General features: G+C 41.9%; 1 protein-coding gene across 1 annotated transcript in view; it reads left to right on the top strand.

Annotated features, from left to right (window-relative positions):
• LOC124803369 (hemicentin-2-like) overlaps positions 1-17,705 on the top strand; it is a 255,061-nt gene that overhangs the window by 185,293 nt on the left and 52,063 nt on the right. The window contains exon 6 of the mRNA XM_047264555.1: positions 3,649-3,868. Within this exon, the coding sequence (XP_047120511.1) occupies positions 3,649-3,868 (220 nt within the window). The remainder of the gene's footprint in view (positions 1-3,648; positions 3,869-17,705) is intronic.

Here is a 17,705-nt window from a genome sequence, read left to right as displayed (position 1 = left end):
TCACGACAGTTGAAATCTCCATGGTGCGCCTTTCGAAAAGCGATGCGAATGATTGTGAAACTGAATCTGTCCAAACATTACACTCGCGAATAAAGAAGGTTGTCACACTGAGCGGAGTCTGTAAATTGGAACTTAGACATGGTCGCAGTTGACCGGTGTTACCCACTCAGGTAAAAATTAAAATTTGTATCTCTTGCATTTGTCTTTACAAATGTTTAAACAATGTTTCATTCTCCTACGATCATTCGTTTTTCACGGACGCTCTCTCAAGTAGTGAAAGTTTAACTACAGCCACTCTCTACACATTCTCTCTCTCTCTCTCGCTCTTTGTAATATATAAGGATGTAGAGGAATCTGAAGTGTGCCGTTTTAAAATCCATTGATAGAACTTCAACCTGGCAGAGTCGTCTGAGAGCTTGCATATGTGATACCCATAAGAAAACTGCATGGTCCATATTAACAATGGAATAGTTTTAATTAACACATTGTAAGTAGGCTATTTAGGTTTTTATGTTGGTAACGCCACGTAGCGCTCTGTATGAAAATCACTGGCTGTGCTGTGTGCAGTCTGTGGCTGGTTTGCATTGTTGGAATATTTGCTATTGTAGTGTTGGGCAACTGGATGTGAACAGCACTTAGCGTTGTGCAGTTGGAGGTGAGCCGCCAGCAGTGGTCGACATGGGGAGAGAGATGGCCGAGTTTTGAGAGCGGATGATCTGGACGTATGTCCATCAGAGACGGTCAATTTGTAAGACTGGATGTCATGAACTGATATATATATATATATATATATATATATATATATATATATATATATATATATATATATATAATGGCTTTTGAACACTACTAAGGTAAATACATTGTTTGTTCTCTATCAGAATATTTCATTTGCTAACTATGCCTATCAGTAGTTAGTGCATTCAGTAGTTTCAATCTTTTATTTAGCTGGCAGTATTGGCGCTCGCTGTATTGCAGTAGTTCGAGTAACAAAGATTTTTCTGAGGTAAGTGATTCATGAAAGGTATAGGTTATTGTTAGTCAGGACCATTCTTTTATAGGGATTTGAAAGTCAGATTGCGTTGTGCTAAAAATTTGTGTCAGTTTAGTGATGATCAGAATAAGTAAAGAGAGAAATGTCTGAGTACGTTCACTTTTGCTCAGCTGTTTGAAACTTAAATAACGTAAGAGGATTATCAGCAGAGTAATTCATAAATTTTTCCAAGGGGACGTTTCAACATCACAGAAACGTAAGTGAGATCCAGATACGTTACCTAGAAAATTACATAAATTCTTTTCTTTTTCTTCTGCCTTGACATGCGCCTCAGTGTTAGTGCTGATTGTATCCAGGTTGCATCTGATGCTGTAAGAGGGTGCATATCTCTGGAACAATAATCAGTAGTAACAGATTGTGTGTTGATCAACCTACAGATACATACACTCGACGTATTTGGAACCGTAGTGTTTATTATTAGCGTTAGTCGGAAATTCCATTACACTATGGTCCTCCTTTGGATCCTATCTTCTTAGAGGATTCTGTCGGCTCTTAGAACTGCGCCGTGATTCATATTGATCGTCTAATATGTACTTTGGCATTCGAGACGAAACATAAATAACGCCAGTTCATATGTGGAGTAGGCAGTGTACAGATATGCTACGCAGATGTCATAGTGCGCTGACACCTAGTGTGGTTTCGTGTACTGTCATTCTATGGTGACTTGTTCTAAGATCGCAAAATTCCGGTAGTGAAAGCAGAAAGCATACAGGGTGGTCAGAAATGCTTATAAGGTTGTTGTAGGGTAGGTTGTCCTGAGAAATAACTTTTAAGAAAAAAATTCGATACGGTACACCGTTTCCGAGTTAATTAGCAGTGAAGTTAGCGAACCAGGTGGTTGTCCGCGGTTGCCAGTTGTTCTCATGGCGCAGATAATAGCGCACGAGACTGCTTAGCTTTTTGCTCGGGTTTGATTCTTACTACCATCCCATGCGCAGTCGTTGCCACGCTCTCTTGTTCGGTTTTAGGAAACCAGACGACTAACACATTTGGTGACATCATTTTTGGTGGCCCGCTTCAATTTTCGCGCTACGGCATGGTTGGTTAACCTCAGTGCTAATTACCTCCCAAACGGCGCAGCGTATCGAATTCTCTTCTTAACGATTATTTCTCACAGCAGTCTACCATGCAATATTCTTTCAAGTTTTTCAGCCTGTATGTGACGACACTTTTTATATATAAGTTACCGGTACATTATCGTTTTCGCCTCCATTTTCGAGCAGGTGTTTCACTACTCCTTTAGTTTAGTTCCACTCAAGTGGTGAACCTCTTCCAAATACTAACACCATATGTTTCTTAACTCCGTTTATCAATGTACCTTTCTGCATACATCGTCATCCACAGTTTCATACATAATGTAAGTGAAACTATATCCCTGAGATGGATTATTATAATCTAAATACACGCTGTTAAGAGCATTACAAGATTGGAAGCTCCACCGAGACTCGAAGGCAAATCCCTGCCTTTCACTACGATTACGGTTACTGCAGAGCGTCCCTCAGTGTCGTAAGGTCCGGTATACAGTTACAACTTGTTACCTATGAGCAAACTAACTGTCATTTACTTCTATTTGATCGGCACAGATTGAAAGGTGTCCCATCTTGTCAACCGTGATGATGTACCGGTATAAAGCAGCGATGTCTGTTTATTACGTCCTCTGTTTATTATGTCCTGAAATTTACTGAACCGCCACTGTTAACTCTGTAATACGTTGTAGCATTGATCACTGAATATGGTTACATTGGTTATAAACTAATATGTTTGTAATTTTTATATGATTGTTCATATTTATGCAATATTATTTTTCTTTTTTTGATTATCACAGTGCTACATCCGGTAAGAGTTTTGGCGTCCGACTGGGGAAAAAGGGGAATTTGAATTTTAATTATTACAGGGATTCTGTGTCATAGGTTAACTAACAATATGCTCAATTTGAGATCCACCTATTGTTCATAACTTTGAAGCTGCTCAGTGACCGAGAGGAATGGGTTTGAATCAAGTCCTACTTATTAACAGGTATTGCGGACTAACTGAAGCTGAAAGTGAAAGGGAAATCGTCGAAAGTAACGTAGTATTCATTTACACAAAAAAATGCGTAGATATGAACAACGATAATAGGTATGAGACAGAGAAAGAGAACAATCTTTTCGCTCAAACTGTTTTGGCTGACGACTAGCGGAGCTCTTTACATTACGAACTTGAGAGACATAAGAGAACATTCTCGTACATAGACAGCGGCATGTCGATCAAGAAGCCATGAAACCTCGTGGGATTGGTTTCTTCAACCAGGTATTACTCTGGGCTAACAACATAATTCGCCTCCAGACTTGCCGCCAACATGGCAGTCTGGTCACAAGACGTAAACTTCTGCAGCTCTCCCCCTAGTCCAACACGCTGAAATATCTGATGATAACATTAAAAAAATTATGAGTATGAAGATAAGCCTTGCCACGATATGGTAATTTTTTTTTAAAATGCTAGGAACTGTAATACAGTAAGCGAGAGTGAAATTAATCTAAAGCAGCTACATCGACATCCAATAACTATCTCATTGGATTGCACTAATGTGACGTTTTGCATGCCTGTCTTCGCAGAGCCCTCTGTCGCCGCAGTACGTGTTCTGGCGGCACAACGACCGCGAGGTGGGCGTCGAAGGCGTAGGTTCGACTCCCGGCGTCTCCGTGGTCACGGAGCCGGGACCCAAAACTCACTCCAGGCTGGTCGTGTCGCGGGCCACGACCGCCCACTCCGGGAACTACACCTGCGGTGCGCCCGGCGCCGAGACCGACACAATCAACGTCTTCGTGTCGGAGGGTGAGTGCATGACACACCTGCTGACACATACCGATAGAATTTAATGACAGATACTTTTGTAGAAAGCTCTACAGTCCTACCATATAATAATTTCTCTGTTTCTTACTTTACGATATGCGACCAGGTCCTAAGGGCCACGCGGCGTCACTGTTGCGGTTCTCCATCCGTTCTTGACTTCTGTCACCTGTCTCCAGCTTTCCAAGAGTCCCAGCTGCGCCAAGTATTTTTTCACTCCATCCATTCATTCCTTCCACCCATTTAATCCTCTGTTTTCCAACACTACAACGATGTTGGGCTCCTTCTATAGTTTTTCTAAGTATTTACTGTGGAGCCTTCTTCATTCTCCAGTAACTCTCAGTCTCGTCCATATATTTTCCTGAGACCGATGGTCTCAGTGACCCGGCTCGGTCATTTTCTCCTATGCTGCAGGTTTAACAACCACATAGCACTACTGGTATTGTTAAAGTTTTATATAGTCTTAGTTTTCGTTCTTATAATAATTTTCTAGATTTTAATGCTGGGTTTAGGCGATTAATGGCATGTTTTCTCGAATGCAGTCTCGCCTTAGTTTCTGATGCAGTTACCATTGCTTCAGTAAAAACCCATCGAAGATATTTGAATTCTTTGTCGTGTTTATACCTGGTAGAGTTCACTGTTAGATTTTGTGAGTTATGCAGCTTTCTTCGTACGGTAATGTAAAAACTGACCCCGTCGCTGTAACAGTTGTCAAAAATCTTTATCATATTTCGTTTTTTAAATTTTGCCACCATTGGATCCGGTTATTGCAGCTTTATGGAGACCACAAGCTTTGTTACTAAGTAAACCTGACGTGCTAGCCTATTTAGAACACGAGGTGTCTCTCATACCTGTGAAATATTAAATCTTCTCAACTCAAAGGAATAAGTTCACTTTCAAATATCAGATATTTCCGACACGACAAGAATAAGGGACACGACAGGGTGCTAGGTTAGCTAAGATAACTTCCATGATATTACAGGGGGCCGCAGAGGGTAAAATCCGTATGGGAAACCATATAATGGAATATACCAGCTGAAGGATCTCCTCAAGGGTATAAGGTTGCTGCGTTTCCCATATTCTTACGTTGTGGCGATTCACTTTTTCTCCAAAATAGTACGCAGCCTTAGGGTACAGGGTGGCTGTTTCGCCCATGGGACCAATCTGCCTAAAATATAAAAAAAGCTTTGCAAAAGTGCGCGAAATCATCGCAGAACGAGGGTCGTTTAGCCTTCAATGTGTGCTAATATCTCTGTGTCGCCGCATTTGGTGGCAATTAGGGTGTTTTCTGTTACATTATTGACACGACAGGAGAGCAAACTCTAGGTGTATGCGAATTGTGATGGATTATTGCTGTAGTTAAAGAACGGCGCTGTACGTGAATGTGAGTCTAATACTTCACTGGTTCACTACGAAGAGGCTTATTCGGGAATAGCACTTGTTTCAAGTAATGTAAATATCGCATTTCAGCTAGAAAGATGATCCAACCTCTTCCAACAAAATTTGAATAGACAGTGATTTACTTCCTTTGTACCGTTTGCATAGGTGTTACCTAAGGCTGCGAAAGAATGTATGGATCAGTAGCACTCGTCTGTTACACAGCACGTCACAAGTTAGACTACAGTGACGAATTCGATGAGCAATGTAGTCCTATCCAGACATGACTACTACAGTGCTAACACCGAAAACCAATCTATCATGACTGTAAATCCGGATTAAAGTTAACTGAACGTACTGTTTGTTTCTACTGGCCTCTGTGCGAATGTCTCCTCTCGATATTTTTCATTTTGATGTCAGAAAAGAAATTAGTTAAACGCTCTGTAATTAACTCATAAAAAACTAAATGGGAAGTTACGAAGATGGAAATGGAGGGCCTTGTAATTAAAAAACTCTCTAATTCATAAAAGTGGCCTCGTTCGCCACATTCCAGCAGTGGGGATTTACTCAACGCTTCCTCGTCAAGTAATACGCATGCGCTTTACAGAGCAGTATTAAGTGGCAGGACTGTTTGCTTCGCACTCATTCATTTTCGTTATTATTTACTAAAAAGCTCAATTGTAATTTTTCAGCTCTATGTGGTGAAGTTTTATAGCCAAATCTACCAAAAACTGGAACTCATTTAATCGGATGAAAACGATAACTTTGCGTAAGTCCTTTACATTCGCTACCAAGATTTCAAGCTCTGACAGGAAACAAATATTAATGACGGATAATTGGTTCGGAAAGTAGTTGTATAAAAGACATTGTTGTTAATTCTGTGTGTAAATAAGTGCTTTATACGGCAAGAATTCGTCAGCTGAAACGGAGAGTGAGATGCACAACCAGTGGGTGCTCCACGAACCGATTAAAATTTCTACCACCTCACTCATTCTCTCGAAAATGAGTTTAATAAATGTTTATTGACTTTTCAAATCCAGTCAAAGATCATTGGTGTTGTAAATTAAAACCCCTTCGTTGTCGAATAAAACTTGGGACCGTAACTCTAAGAATTATCGCACAATCACCACATGTTATTTCACCTGTAAGGTCTTATAAAAAATAATGAGGGTATATAACAGAAACTAGAGTTAGGACCCCGTGGTCAATGAAGTTCCGTGGAAGATACTGACGACGTCTACATAAATCGCTCGATTACAAAAATAGGATTAAAATCATTTTTTCGATAGCGTGGATCGTAAAGGACATTCCTGTCCCCCGTTGAGATGTTTGAAGCAAGAACGTCCCACTCCAGAAACACTTTGGCTGTGGAAGCGTTTTCCCTGCGGGTAGTTTAACTGAAACTTGGTAACAATTCACAATATGTTGGCTACTCGGTCAACTTTCTAACTTGATGATACAAAATTATCCTGCTAATATCGTTTTTTCATTTCATTTGATTAACTTGAAATACTTTCTCTTATGGTATGACATTTACCGTTTTGAGTCCAGGACATCGTTCCTCGCTGAACGTTGCGATTGATCTGTCATGCCTATCGCTGCGGCAATAAAAGAGAGAAGAATCCTGCAGCTCTTCACTAGCTCTGGGGCCAGGAAGTCATTATGTAATCCTAACACTGCGTGGTCTATATAGACCTACAAGCAGCCAGATCGAAAATCAATAAGGCAATCTTAAGAAAACTTATCCATCACAAGTATTCTCACTACTTCCTATTGTCCATACTGTAAGAGCGTAAAACTTATAATACTGCACGTTTCATGACCTCCGCTCCTGCCGATACAATTTTTGGCTTTCATGAATACCCATTAACATCTGTGAAATAACACATTTCCAGTAATTTATCTTACTTATCCTCGGCGACGTAGGGACGCTAACTTTAGAGACAGCTTGTTTAATTAAAATAGACTTTTCTCTTAAGGTCATTTTGCTATGCACAAATTAATTTTTATCAGTACAGCGCATATTTTCGTAGCGTTCTTCCGTTAGTCTATTGAACGCAACACTAAACGTCAGAGAAAAGTAATTATTAGCAAAGATTGTCTCACGTTGTATAAAACAAAATGACGATGCACATATAGTTCACTGAGTCCACACCTGTATGGACCTACTGTTTCTGTCTTCAAGATGTCATCAAGCAATGACAAAGGAAAGGTTAACTTCTGTAGCACAAGGTCAAAAGAGTAAGAGCATGAGACATGACTTTCCAAACTCCTGGATAGTTTTGTTCGTGAAATAAGCAGAAAATGTGAAAAAAGGCAGACTGACTTCCACGGTACTAGAGGGAGCCGTAGAAGGCAAAAACTGTAGAGCATAACAGAGATTCGAATACATTCAGCAAATAGTTGAGGATGTAGGTTTCAAGTGCTACTCGGAGACGAAGAAGTTGGGACAGTCAGAAGATTGGTAAAAAAAAAAGTTACACTTAAAGCAGTTAATTTGTCGTTTTCATCACACTCTAGAGAGAGGTATATCAGTCATTGGCCACAAATGTCAGCTGCGATGGACGTACCCATAGGGAGTTGGTACTGATCAACACCAGTTTCGAGCCACCACATGCAAAATCTTCTGTTTACATTGGTCTTCCTTCGAGTATACGTCGTTCATTAGGGCACATCCTTCTACATCTACATCTACATCCATACTCCGCAAGCCACCTGATGGTGTGTGGCGGAGGGTACCTTGAGTACCTCTATCGGTTCTCCCTTCTATTCCAGTCTCGTATTGTTCGTGGAAAGAAGGATTGTCGGTATGCTTCTATGTGGGCTCTAATCTCTCTGATTTTATCTTCATGGTCTCTTCGTGAGATATACGTAGGAGGGAGCAATATACTGCTTGACTCTTTGGTGAAGGTATGCTCTTAAAACTTTAACAAAAGCCCGTACCGAGCTACTGAGCGTCTCTCCTGCAGAGTCTTCCACTGGAGTTTATCTATCTTCTCCGTAACGCTTTCGCGATTACTAAATGATCCTGTAATGAAGCGTGCTGCTCTCCGTTGAATCTTCTCTATCCCTTCTATCAACCCTATCTGGTACGGATCCCACACTGCTGAGCAGTATTCAAGCAGTGGGCGAACAAGTGGACTGTAAACTACCTCCTTTGTTTTCGGATTGCATTTCCTTAGGATTCTTCCAATGAATCTCAGTCTGGCATCTGCTTTACCAACGATCAACTTTATATGATAATTCCATTTTAAATCACTCCTAATGCGTACTCCCAGATAATTTATGGAATTAACTGCTTCCAGTTGCTGACCTGCTATATTGTAGCTAAATGATATGGGATCTATCTTTCTATGTATTCGCAGCACATTGCACTTGTCTACATTGAGTTTCAATTGCCATTCCGTGCACCATGCGTCAATTCGCTGCAGATCCTCCTGCATTTCAGTACAGTTTTCCATTGTTACAACATCTCGATATACCACAGCATCATCCGCAAAAAGCCTCAGTGAAATTCCGATGTCATCCACAAGGTCATTTTTGTATATTGTGAATAGCAACGGTCCTATGACACTCCCCTGCGGCACACCTGAAATCACTCTCACTTCGGAAGACTTCTCTCCATTGAGAATGACATGCTGCGTTCTGGTACCTAGGAACTCTTCAATCTAATCACACAATTGGTCTGATAGTCCATATGCTCTTACTTTGTTCATTTAACGACTGTGGGGAACTGTATCGAACGCCTTGCGGAAGGCAAGAAACACGGCATCTACCTGGGAACCCGTGTCTATGGCCGTCTGAGTCTCGTGGACGAATAGCGCGAGCTGGGTTTCACACGACCGTCTTTTTCGAAACCCATGCTGATTCCTACAGAGTAGATTTCTAGTCTCCAGACGTCATTATACTCGAACATAATACGTGTTCCAGAATTCTACGACTGATCGACGTTAGGGATATAGGTCTATAGTTTTGCACATCTGTTCGACGTCCCTTCCTGGAAAACGGGGATGACTTGTGCCCTTTTCCAATCCTTTGGAACGCTACGCTCTTCTAGAAACCTACGGTACACCGCTGAAGAATGGGGGCAAGTTCCTTCGCGTACTCTGTGTAAAATCGAACTGGAATCCCAACAGGTCCAGCGGCGTTTCCTATTTTGAGAGATTTTAATTGTTTCTCTATCCCTCTGTCGTCTATTTCGATACCTACCATTTTGTCATATATAGGCACGATTGCAGTATCTGACACCGATCGCAGTTCGTCTTAAGAAGCACAAGTGACATGTTAAAGAAAGGGAGCTTTACAAGTCTCCTATAGTTTAGCATTACCAGGAAAACGACAGAAAATACGGATGGTTCAGACGTCAACGTTGTGGGATTCCATTATAAAGGAGGCGCCAGAGTTTAGAATAAGCAACAACAGGCAGAGACCAAGGGTACAACAGCCTTAGTAGGTCGCGGGTACGGGCTTCATATGCCGACAGAAAGGAGAGACGGGTCTTTGATGCTTGTAGAGACTTGGTGGAAGCGGAAGATTCAAACGAGGCTCCACCCTCTCACGCCACTGACGTCACTCGGTCCCACTGTGGGACAGAGTTGTCATGGGCTACCCAGTTCACGTTCGGAGCACACGGCGTTTCGGCCTTCTGCGATCGGTGTCAGATACTGCAATCGTGCCTATATAAGCGGAAAACTGGGAATAGACTAAAACTTCTAACAGGCGGAAGTTGGGGATTACACCCATCCACTATCCTCACACCTACAAAATCCCGATCCGAAACCCTGCTATAATAATTTTTCAAGGATATCTGCCCCACTAAAAATCTGTAAGGTCCTCCAGACCCTCGAAGGCCATACGCTCCGTCTCGCTTTGCTTATCCGTTTACCTTTCCCCACATGGATCCTCTACCATCTTATCAAATTCCCACCCCTCCATACCTACACCGAAAACCTACGCATCACCTATACTATCAGGGAACTAGACTCCAGTAGCTCCACTGTCTCGTCTCTCATCACCAACCCAGCTACGCTTTCGGGCCTTCACAAACACATCCTTCCGTCTCTACACCTATGCACAGTCCATATCGCGTCTCATCGCTGCTTCAACCAACTCCCGCTTCCTGACACTGACATTCGTCCCAATATTTATCCAACCTACCAACTTGAACCCTTTCCCACCTATCCCACTCCATATCAGAGCTCCTCTTTCCTTTGTCCTCTTCATGTGCTCCTATCCCTTTCTTCTTGTACCAATCCCCATCCCACACACCATTACTCCTCCTCACCTTGTGTCTTTCCCACCGTCTCTTTCCCCACTATCCGCTTCACCTCCTACCTCCCACCTCTGTGGGTTCACTACCTAATAGACCTCTATCTCTTCAGCCACATCCCTCATCCTCTATGGAACATATTCGCTCCTCAGATAGTACTTCTTCGGCAGTGTAGGTCCTTCAGACATTAAGTGAAAATGCAGTGCTCCAGATCTTTTATCAGAGAAGAATTTCACCTCATCGGAATTTTATTTTTTAAACTGTATATATTTTTCGTCCCTTTATTTGTCCCTCATTAATCTTTTTCATTAAATACGTAAACAGTTCTCATATTTTTTACCATCTTTGTTACATCTTTGAGTACTCTTAGCTGAAGAGTCGACTACTGTACAACTGACTGAGCACCCCGCCGTTCATATGGGGCCTGGGGTATTAAAAAATAAATAAATGAAAGTAGCAGGAAACTGGCCTTGCTGGATGGGGTCTTCAGTATGTCGCCTCTCCATGTATATCATTCGCCGCTTCTTACGACAGTGGACGCAATTTCGTTCGTTATAGGAAACGTTAGTGCAATATTATTCGTTACTCCATACACGTGTTCAGAAGAGCGACCGTCTGCAATAGGGCTAATCCTCTGGCCTTGTACTCGTTCATTGCTGTTTGGATGTCATAGCGTTTGTCCTGCTAGTTTTACGTTATCAATACGTTGTAATCATCCCTAGTTGTTTCCTACTTGGCGTTGTTTGTACTGACGTGTGTTGCATGTAGACCTTAACCGGTTCTAACAGGAAAATTGTGATTTTTGGTGGCTTGTGGCAGCACCGATTGCATTGGTTTAGTAAGATCTTCTTGTTGTATGCAGATTACCCTTGACGCTGACGATAAGACTTAAATTACTCTCATATGCTTGGCGTACGCAGTTGGTATTGATGGTTCGGACTAGTGTGGATTTTCATGTAACTTCCTCACCAGTTCTTCTACTCTCACTGTATAAAAAGTTACAGAAAGTGGACAGTTTTATTACACGGTTCTTTTGATCGGTGTTGGTCGAGTTCTTTGGCTAATTATTTTGCAAACTGAGTGAGTGACAAATACGCACTGTCGGATTATTTGAACGTCCTTATCTGATATCCCCTTCTACGAATGACATTGATTGAAAGTCGTGGTAAATGTTTCATACTTAGTCAGAATCGTTAAAGTCTAGGGCTGCCATTGATTTTAGGTCCATGTTAGGTGTGTCGAAATTGTAGAGCATGGAGCGTCCAATACCGCACGTTTTGATATTGACCGAATATACTAGAGAAATGTCCTTGAACAGTCGTATTTTAGAATCAGTATTTTAAATTCGCTGTTGAGTAAAGCTATCGTCAGTATTTTTTTTTTAGAAAAAAGGGAGAAGGTAGATTATTACGAGATATTACTTAGGTGTAGGTGCTTGTCAGTCGCGAGGCGATAAACTACAAGAAGTGAAATTCGACAGCTTCCATCCAGATCTGCTACTTTCTTTTTCACTGACTTCAAAAGTGCTGTCTGCAATTCTAGTTGTAATATATTTACGTTCTCTTCTCGATTAGTGCTGGTTGTGATGTCTGATAAAATGTATCTGATGTTCATGTTTGTTTGGGTTTTAGCGTATATATCGGTGACATATAGTGCGATGTAGTAGTTAACTGAAATTTGTGTATTTTTTGTATGTCCTGGTTGTCTATTAACAAATAGCTGATTTTTGTTTGGCCATTCTCCTTTCCCTTTTGGTGTCGTATATGGAAACAGCTTCACTCGTTATCTCGCTCTGGCTGCTTAACCGATTCCTGCACCTTCTATAAAATGTCTGGTAAGTGCGGTGTTTTTGCTTTAATGCACCTAATTGCTGTAATGCTGCCTGTCAGTCACATTGTATTGTTACGTAACTTCCGTAGAACCCTAAAATAGTGCCCTTCTCCCCCAGTACGCTCTTCCTTCACAAAATGAATTAGACATTTTTGACCAAGTCACCAGTTTTGCATGCGTGGACACTTGTTCCAGATGAACGCCACAGTTTTCTGTTCTTCCATTTTGTTTGGGAGTTCTCTCTTCATCTGCCATGCTCCTCGCCCTAGAAACTTAATCAGATACACCTGAAAGCGGCGATACTGAGATAAATGAATGTCTAGGTATACACTAATTTCAGCCCGACTCTTATGGGCTCTTGGTAGAAATTAAAACAGGGAGTATCGTCAAAACTGATTAAGACGCAGTTGAAATCGCCTTCGATAATAATTTTGCTGTAAGGTCATATTATTAAATTTACAAATTCTTATTTGAAAAATTCACTTCCCTGCATGCGAACGCTGCTGCCCATAGGAGCATATAAATTTATGATTAAACGTGAATGTTTATGGCGAGTCCACTTCCCGGTTTGAGTAGCGTTTCTGCCATATATTGATTACCTCGTTTGCATTGAATAACAGTTCCGCTCTCACTCCCGATATCGGTAATTGCGTCATATCCGGTAATTTTATAAATACTTTAGGATTAAAGAAGACCACTCACCGTAAATCAGAAGCGTTCAGTTCTCGTTAGGCGCACACAAAAGAAGGAAAGCACCTTTGTTTGTGTCTGTCGACAACTGAATGTTTTTACATTTCTGTGAATGAGCTCCTTTAGTCGTAAAGTACACTACTGGCCATTAAAATTTCTACAGCAAGAAGAAATGCAGGTGATAAACGGGTATTCATTGAACAAATATATTATACTAGAACTGACATGTGATTACATTTTCACGCAATTTGGGTGCATAGATCCTCAGAAATCAGAACCCAAAACAATCACCACAGGCCGTAATACCGGCCTTGGTATGCCTGGGCATTGAGTCAAACGGATGGCGTGTACAGGTACAACAGCCCATGCACCTTCAACACGATACCACAGTTTATCAAGAGTAGTGACTGGCGTGTTATGACGAGCCAGTTGCTCGGCCACCATTGACCAGACGTTTTCAATTGGTGAGAGATCAGGGGTATTTGCTGGCCAGGGCAGCAGTCGAACATTTTCTGTATCCAGAAAGGCCAGTAGAGGACCTGCAACATCCCGTCGTGCATTATCCTACTGAAATTAAGGGTTTCGCAGGGATCAAATGAAGGGTAGAGCCACGGGTCGTAACACATCTGAAATGTAACGTCCACTGTTCAAAGTGCCGTCAATGCGAACAAGAGGTGACCGAGACGTGTAACCTATCGCACCCCATACCATCACGCCAGGTGATAGGCCAGTATAGCGATGACGAATACACGGTTCCAATGCGCGTTCACCGCGATGTCACCAAACACGGATGCGACCATCATGATGCTGTCAACAGAACCTGGATTCGTCCGAAAAAATGACGTTTTGCCATTCCTGCACCCAGGCTCCTCGTTGAATTCACCATCGCAGGCGTTCCTGCCTGTGATGCAGCGTCAAGGGTAACCGCAGCCATGGTCTCCGAGCTGATAGGCCATGCTGCTGCAAACGTCATAGAACTGTTCGTGCAGATGATTGTTGTCTTGCAGACGTCCCCATCTGTTGACTTAGGGATCGAGAGGTGGCTGTACGATCCGTTACAGCCATGCAGATAAGATACCTGTCATCTCGACTGCTAATGATACGAGGCCGTTGGGATCCAGCACGGCGTTCCGTATTACACTCATGAACCCACAGATTCCATATTCTGCTAACAGTCATTGGATCTCGACCAACGCAAGCAGCAATGTTACGATACGATATACCGCATAGGCTACCGCGATTGGCTACAATCCGACCTTTATCAAACTCGGAAACATGATGGTACGTATTTCTCCTCCTTACACGAGGCATCACAACAACGTTTCACCAGGAAACGCCGGTCAACTGCTGTTTGTGTATGAGAAATCGGTTGGAAACTATCCTCATGTCAGCACGTTGTATGCGTCGCCACCGGCGCCAACCTTGTGTGAATGCTCTGAAAAGCTAATAATTTACATATCACAGCATCTTCTTCCTGACGGTTAAATTTCGAGTCTGTAGCACGTCACCTTCGTGGTGTAACATTTCTAATGGCCAGTAGTGTATTTACATTCCACAAGAAATTTTCTAAAATATCCTATTATTTCACTAATTTTATATGTAACAGTCTCTTGTACAAGAACGTTCTCTACGTCTGCGGCATATGGGGTTGCTTGAAACTTTCTATTTTCGTCTACGATTGTATTCTATTCACATTTCTGTTGTTTCTTTGGTATCTTGCATCATACGATATTCCTGGGGTTCATCTGGACAATGTCGAGTGTTACTAGGCCGGATGATGTTGGAGTTTTCAGTTGGTTCTGCATCACATATTTTCATTTCAGCGTGACATTTGACTTTCAATATCGTTGTAGACGGGTTGTACTCGTTCCCTTTTTTTTAGTCGTAATTTTTTTCTATTTTGGTTTGTCTTCGGAGAGCCTGTACTTCGTCTTCACATTGTTTACGTGTCGGGCGTTTGGATTTGTAGGGGTCGTTATGCGTTCGTCCGTTTTTCTGTTAGGCTACTTGCTTCATTCTTGAGAATGGTTCGTTTCAGTTGTGATGTTGCTTCGTGGAGAAGTTGTTTACCGGGGGCCATTGTTGTATGTCTTGCGATGAGTTTTCAGCCATTTATTATGTATTTTCCTCGTTTCCCTTTGTCTCTTCGTGTTCCTGTGACCTGTAGAGATTGGGGGATTCTTTCTTTGCATCTTGTACGTCCATCGGCTGACTCCCAGCAACAATTATTCCAGTTTATGGCTGTACTCCTTGTTGGTACCTCTGTTTACTTCATTGGAAATGACCTGCTCTCTGCTACGAGTGGCCGGCCGGTGTGGCCGAGCGGTTCTAGGCGCTACAGTCTGTATCCGCGCGACCGCTACGGTCGCAGGTTCGAATCCTGCTTCGGGCATGGATGTTTGTGACGTCCTTAGGTTAGTTAGGTTTAAGTAGTTCTAAGTTCTAGGGGACTGATGACCTCAGCAGTTAAGTCTCATAGTGCTCAGAACCATCTGAACTATCTGCTACCAGTGGTCTTACGGTTGGTTCCTTGTAATTTTTCAATGCTTCCACGGTTCCTGCACGTTTGTTGACAACCACAATACGATTCCCTATTATTATTTCAGTATCTATTGATGGGTTACCACTAGTTATTGGTTCCTTAGTTTGCCATGAAGGGAATTTCCTTAATACTTCTGAACTGTCACCACTCTGTTTTAAGGTGTTTTGTAGAGAGGCAGATAGCACATGTACGGGTTTTCCCGTTATATATATACACAGTGATTTGCAGCCATACATGTTTGACTGGACGTGTCTGACATTAAAATACTTGTCTGTGTCCCTCTTCTCGTTGTTCACTGATAGTACCATACCATAGGGGCAATAGCATTTTCGATCATGATTGTTGTGTTTCAAAAGATAAAGTGAAAACCCTCACGGATCCCAGTTATTATCCAGCAAAAGTACTCATCACTTCACTAAATATGTATGGAGATTTGTAAGTACAAAGATTGTTAATCCTTCGGTGTGTTTCATTACTCTTAAAATCTTTCATCATCACTCAGTTCTAAAGAAAAATTACTAAATGCAAAATCATAGTGAAAGCCTCTGGTATTGTAGTATCTTAAAACTGATATCACAGAGCCAAGGGTCCATTTCTGCAATCGTTTGTTGTTTTGAATCATATTAGTATGCAAACTTCATGGTAAATTTGTGTACAAAAGATCTCATATTTCAAATTTTATTTGGGTACTTACAAAATGTTTACGTTGTCTGCTGCCTCGCAGGAGCCCGCTGCCGTCCTTGGTCAGTCACTGCCACGATGGAACTGAGACGAAGGGCAGATACAGCACCGTTAGATCGTGAGCGGAAGACACTTTCTCCAGAAATTCGCGCATCCTGCAGTGTTCCCATAGCAGGCAGATGGCCGGATATTAATTGCGAGGGGTGCCTTACGTGAACTTTTCGGACTTCGCACGGCAGCCGGTGGGCGGCCAGATTTTTTGTCTAAGACTGTACGTTATGCGTAGTGTCTGTCATCAACCCGTAGGTTAGTTTTATACAGTGTTCTACTGTTGATCCTTGTCAGCCATGTCCTCCATTTTATTATAAATAATGCTTCCTGTATCAAAAGAAACGAACCTCACTTACGCACACACTTCAATGGTGACTATCGCAATTGCTCTTCTGTCATCTCTGCAGAGGGTTTGTTTACCAGCGAGAATTCACAGGATGTGTGTCTTGATGTTTTCCATACATATGAGGCTGTACACTCATTAACATCTCATCTGCGAAATGCGTGACAAAAAGCTTTTAAATGGTTGCGTTTTTGGCAGTGGAAGAAATATCAAGGTCACCTACAGGAAAAGAAAAAAACTAAATGCGACAAACTGGGCAGGTATTAAGGGAGATGGTGTTGTGGATTATGATTAAAACTGCCACTAGTTCATATACGTCTGCAATGGAATGTCAGTAATTGGATGATTACCATACCTTCTGGGCCACAGCAATATCGTGTAGGCCAACCGGTCTCCATCTGGTAACGGCTAAATTCGAATAATAGAGGACAGTTTCATTATAAAGCTTATCAAGCAGTGAAGTTTTCGTCCGAGTGTTACCAGCTTCTCTGTAGAAGCTGGGTATTAAGCTACATAACCATGGATGGCAGAGCCAGTAAGAATATCTGATTTACAGAATTTGTCTTTATTTTACTTGAGCTTTTCGTATTTGGTTTCGTTACACTGCACAGATGTGTTTTCGGACGTTTGTATTTCCACCGACGGATGTGACTATTATTTCCCAGAATCAAGAAAATGAAATTAACCCATTTTCTTGTGTCATTGAATCTTACTTGATTTCTCTCCGAAAGAGGAATGTGTGTTCTGTACCCTTGGTGCCATTGTACCGCGGAGAGTTGCTTACAATTCTTGGAACCATTTAACAGAATTAAAGATCTGCCTTATATACACACATAAAGGCTCCCTCTGCGGTTTCTTCCATCTGACATCACTTCTACATGAGTGTGCCAGTTTACATTGTCCGCTCATTGTGTTCTTTATCATGCATGTTCATGGTGATACCTTCCAGGGCGTTCTTATCATACATCAATCCATCAGTCTATATAGAACACTTCATATCAAATGCTTCCAGTTGTTCCAGATTCGGCTGCCCCGTTGC

This window comes from Schistocerca piceifrons, chromosome 6 (assembly GCF_021461385.2).
Source record: "Schistocerca piceifrons isolate TAMUIC-IGC-003096 chromosome 6, iqSchPice1.1, whole genome shotgun sequence".
NCBI classification, from domain to species: Eukaryota; Metazoa; Arthropoda; class Insecta; order Orthoptera; family Acrididae; genus Schistocerca; species Schistocerca piceifrons.
The sequence above is the reverse complement of the archived record's forward strand: the minus strand, read 5'-3'. Positions and strand labels throughout refer to the sequence as shown.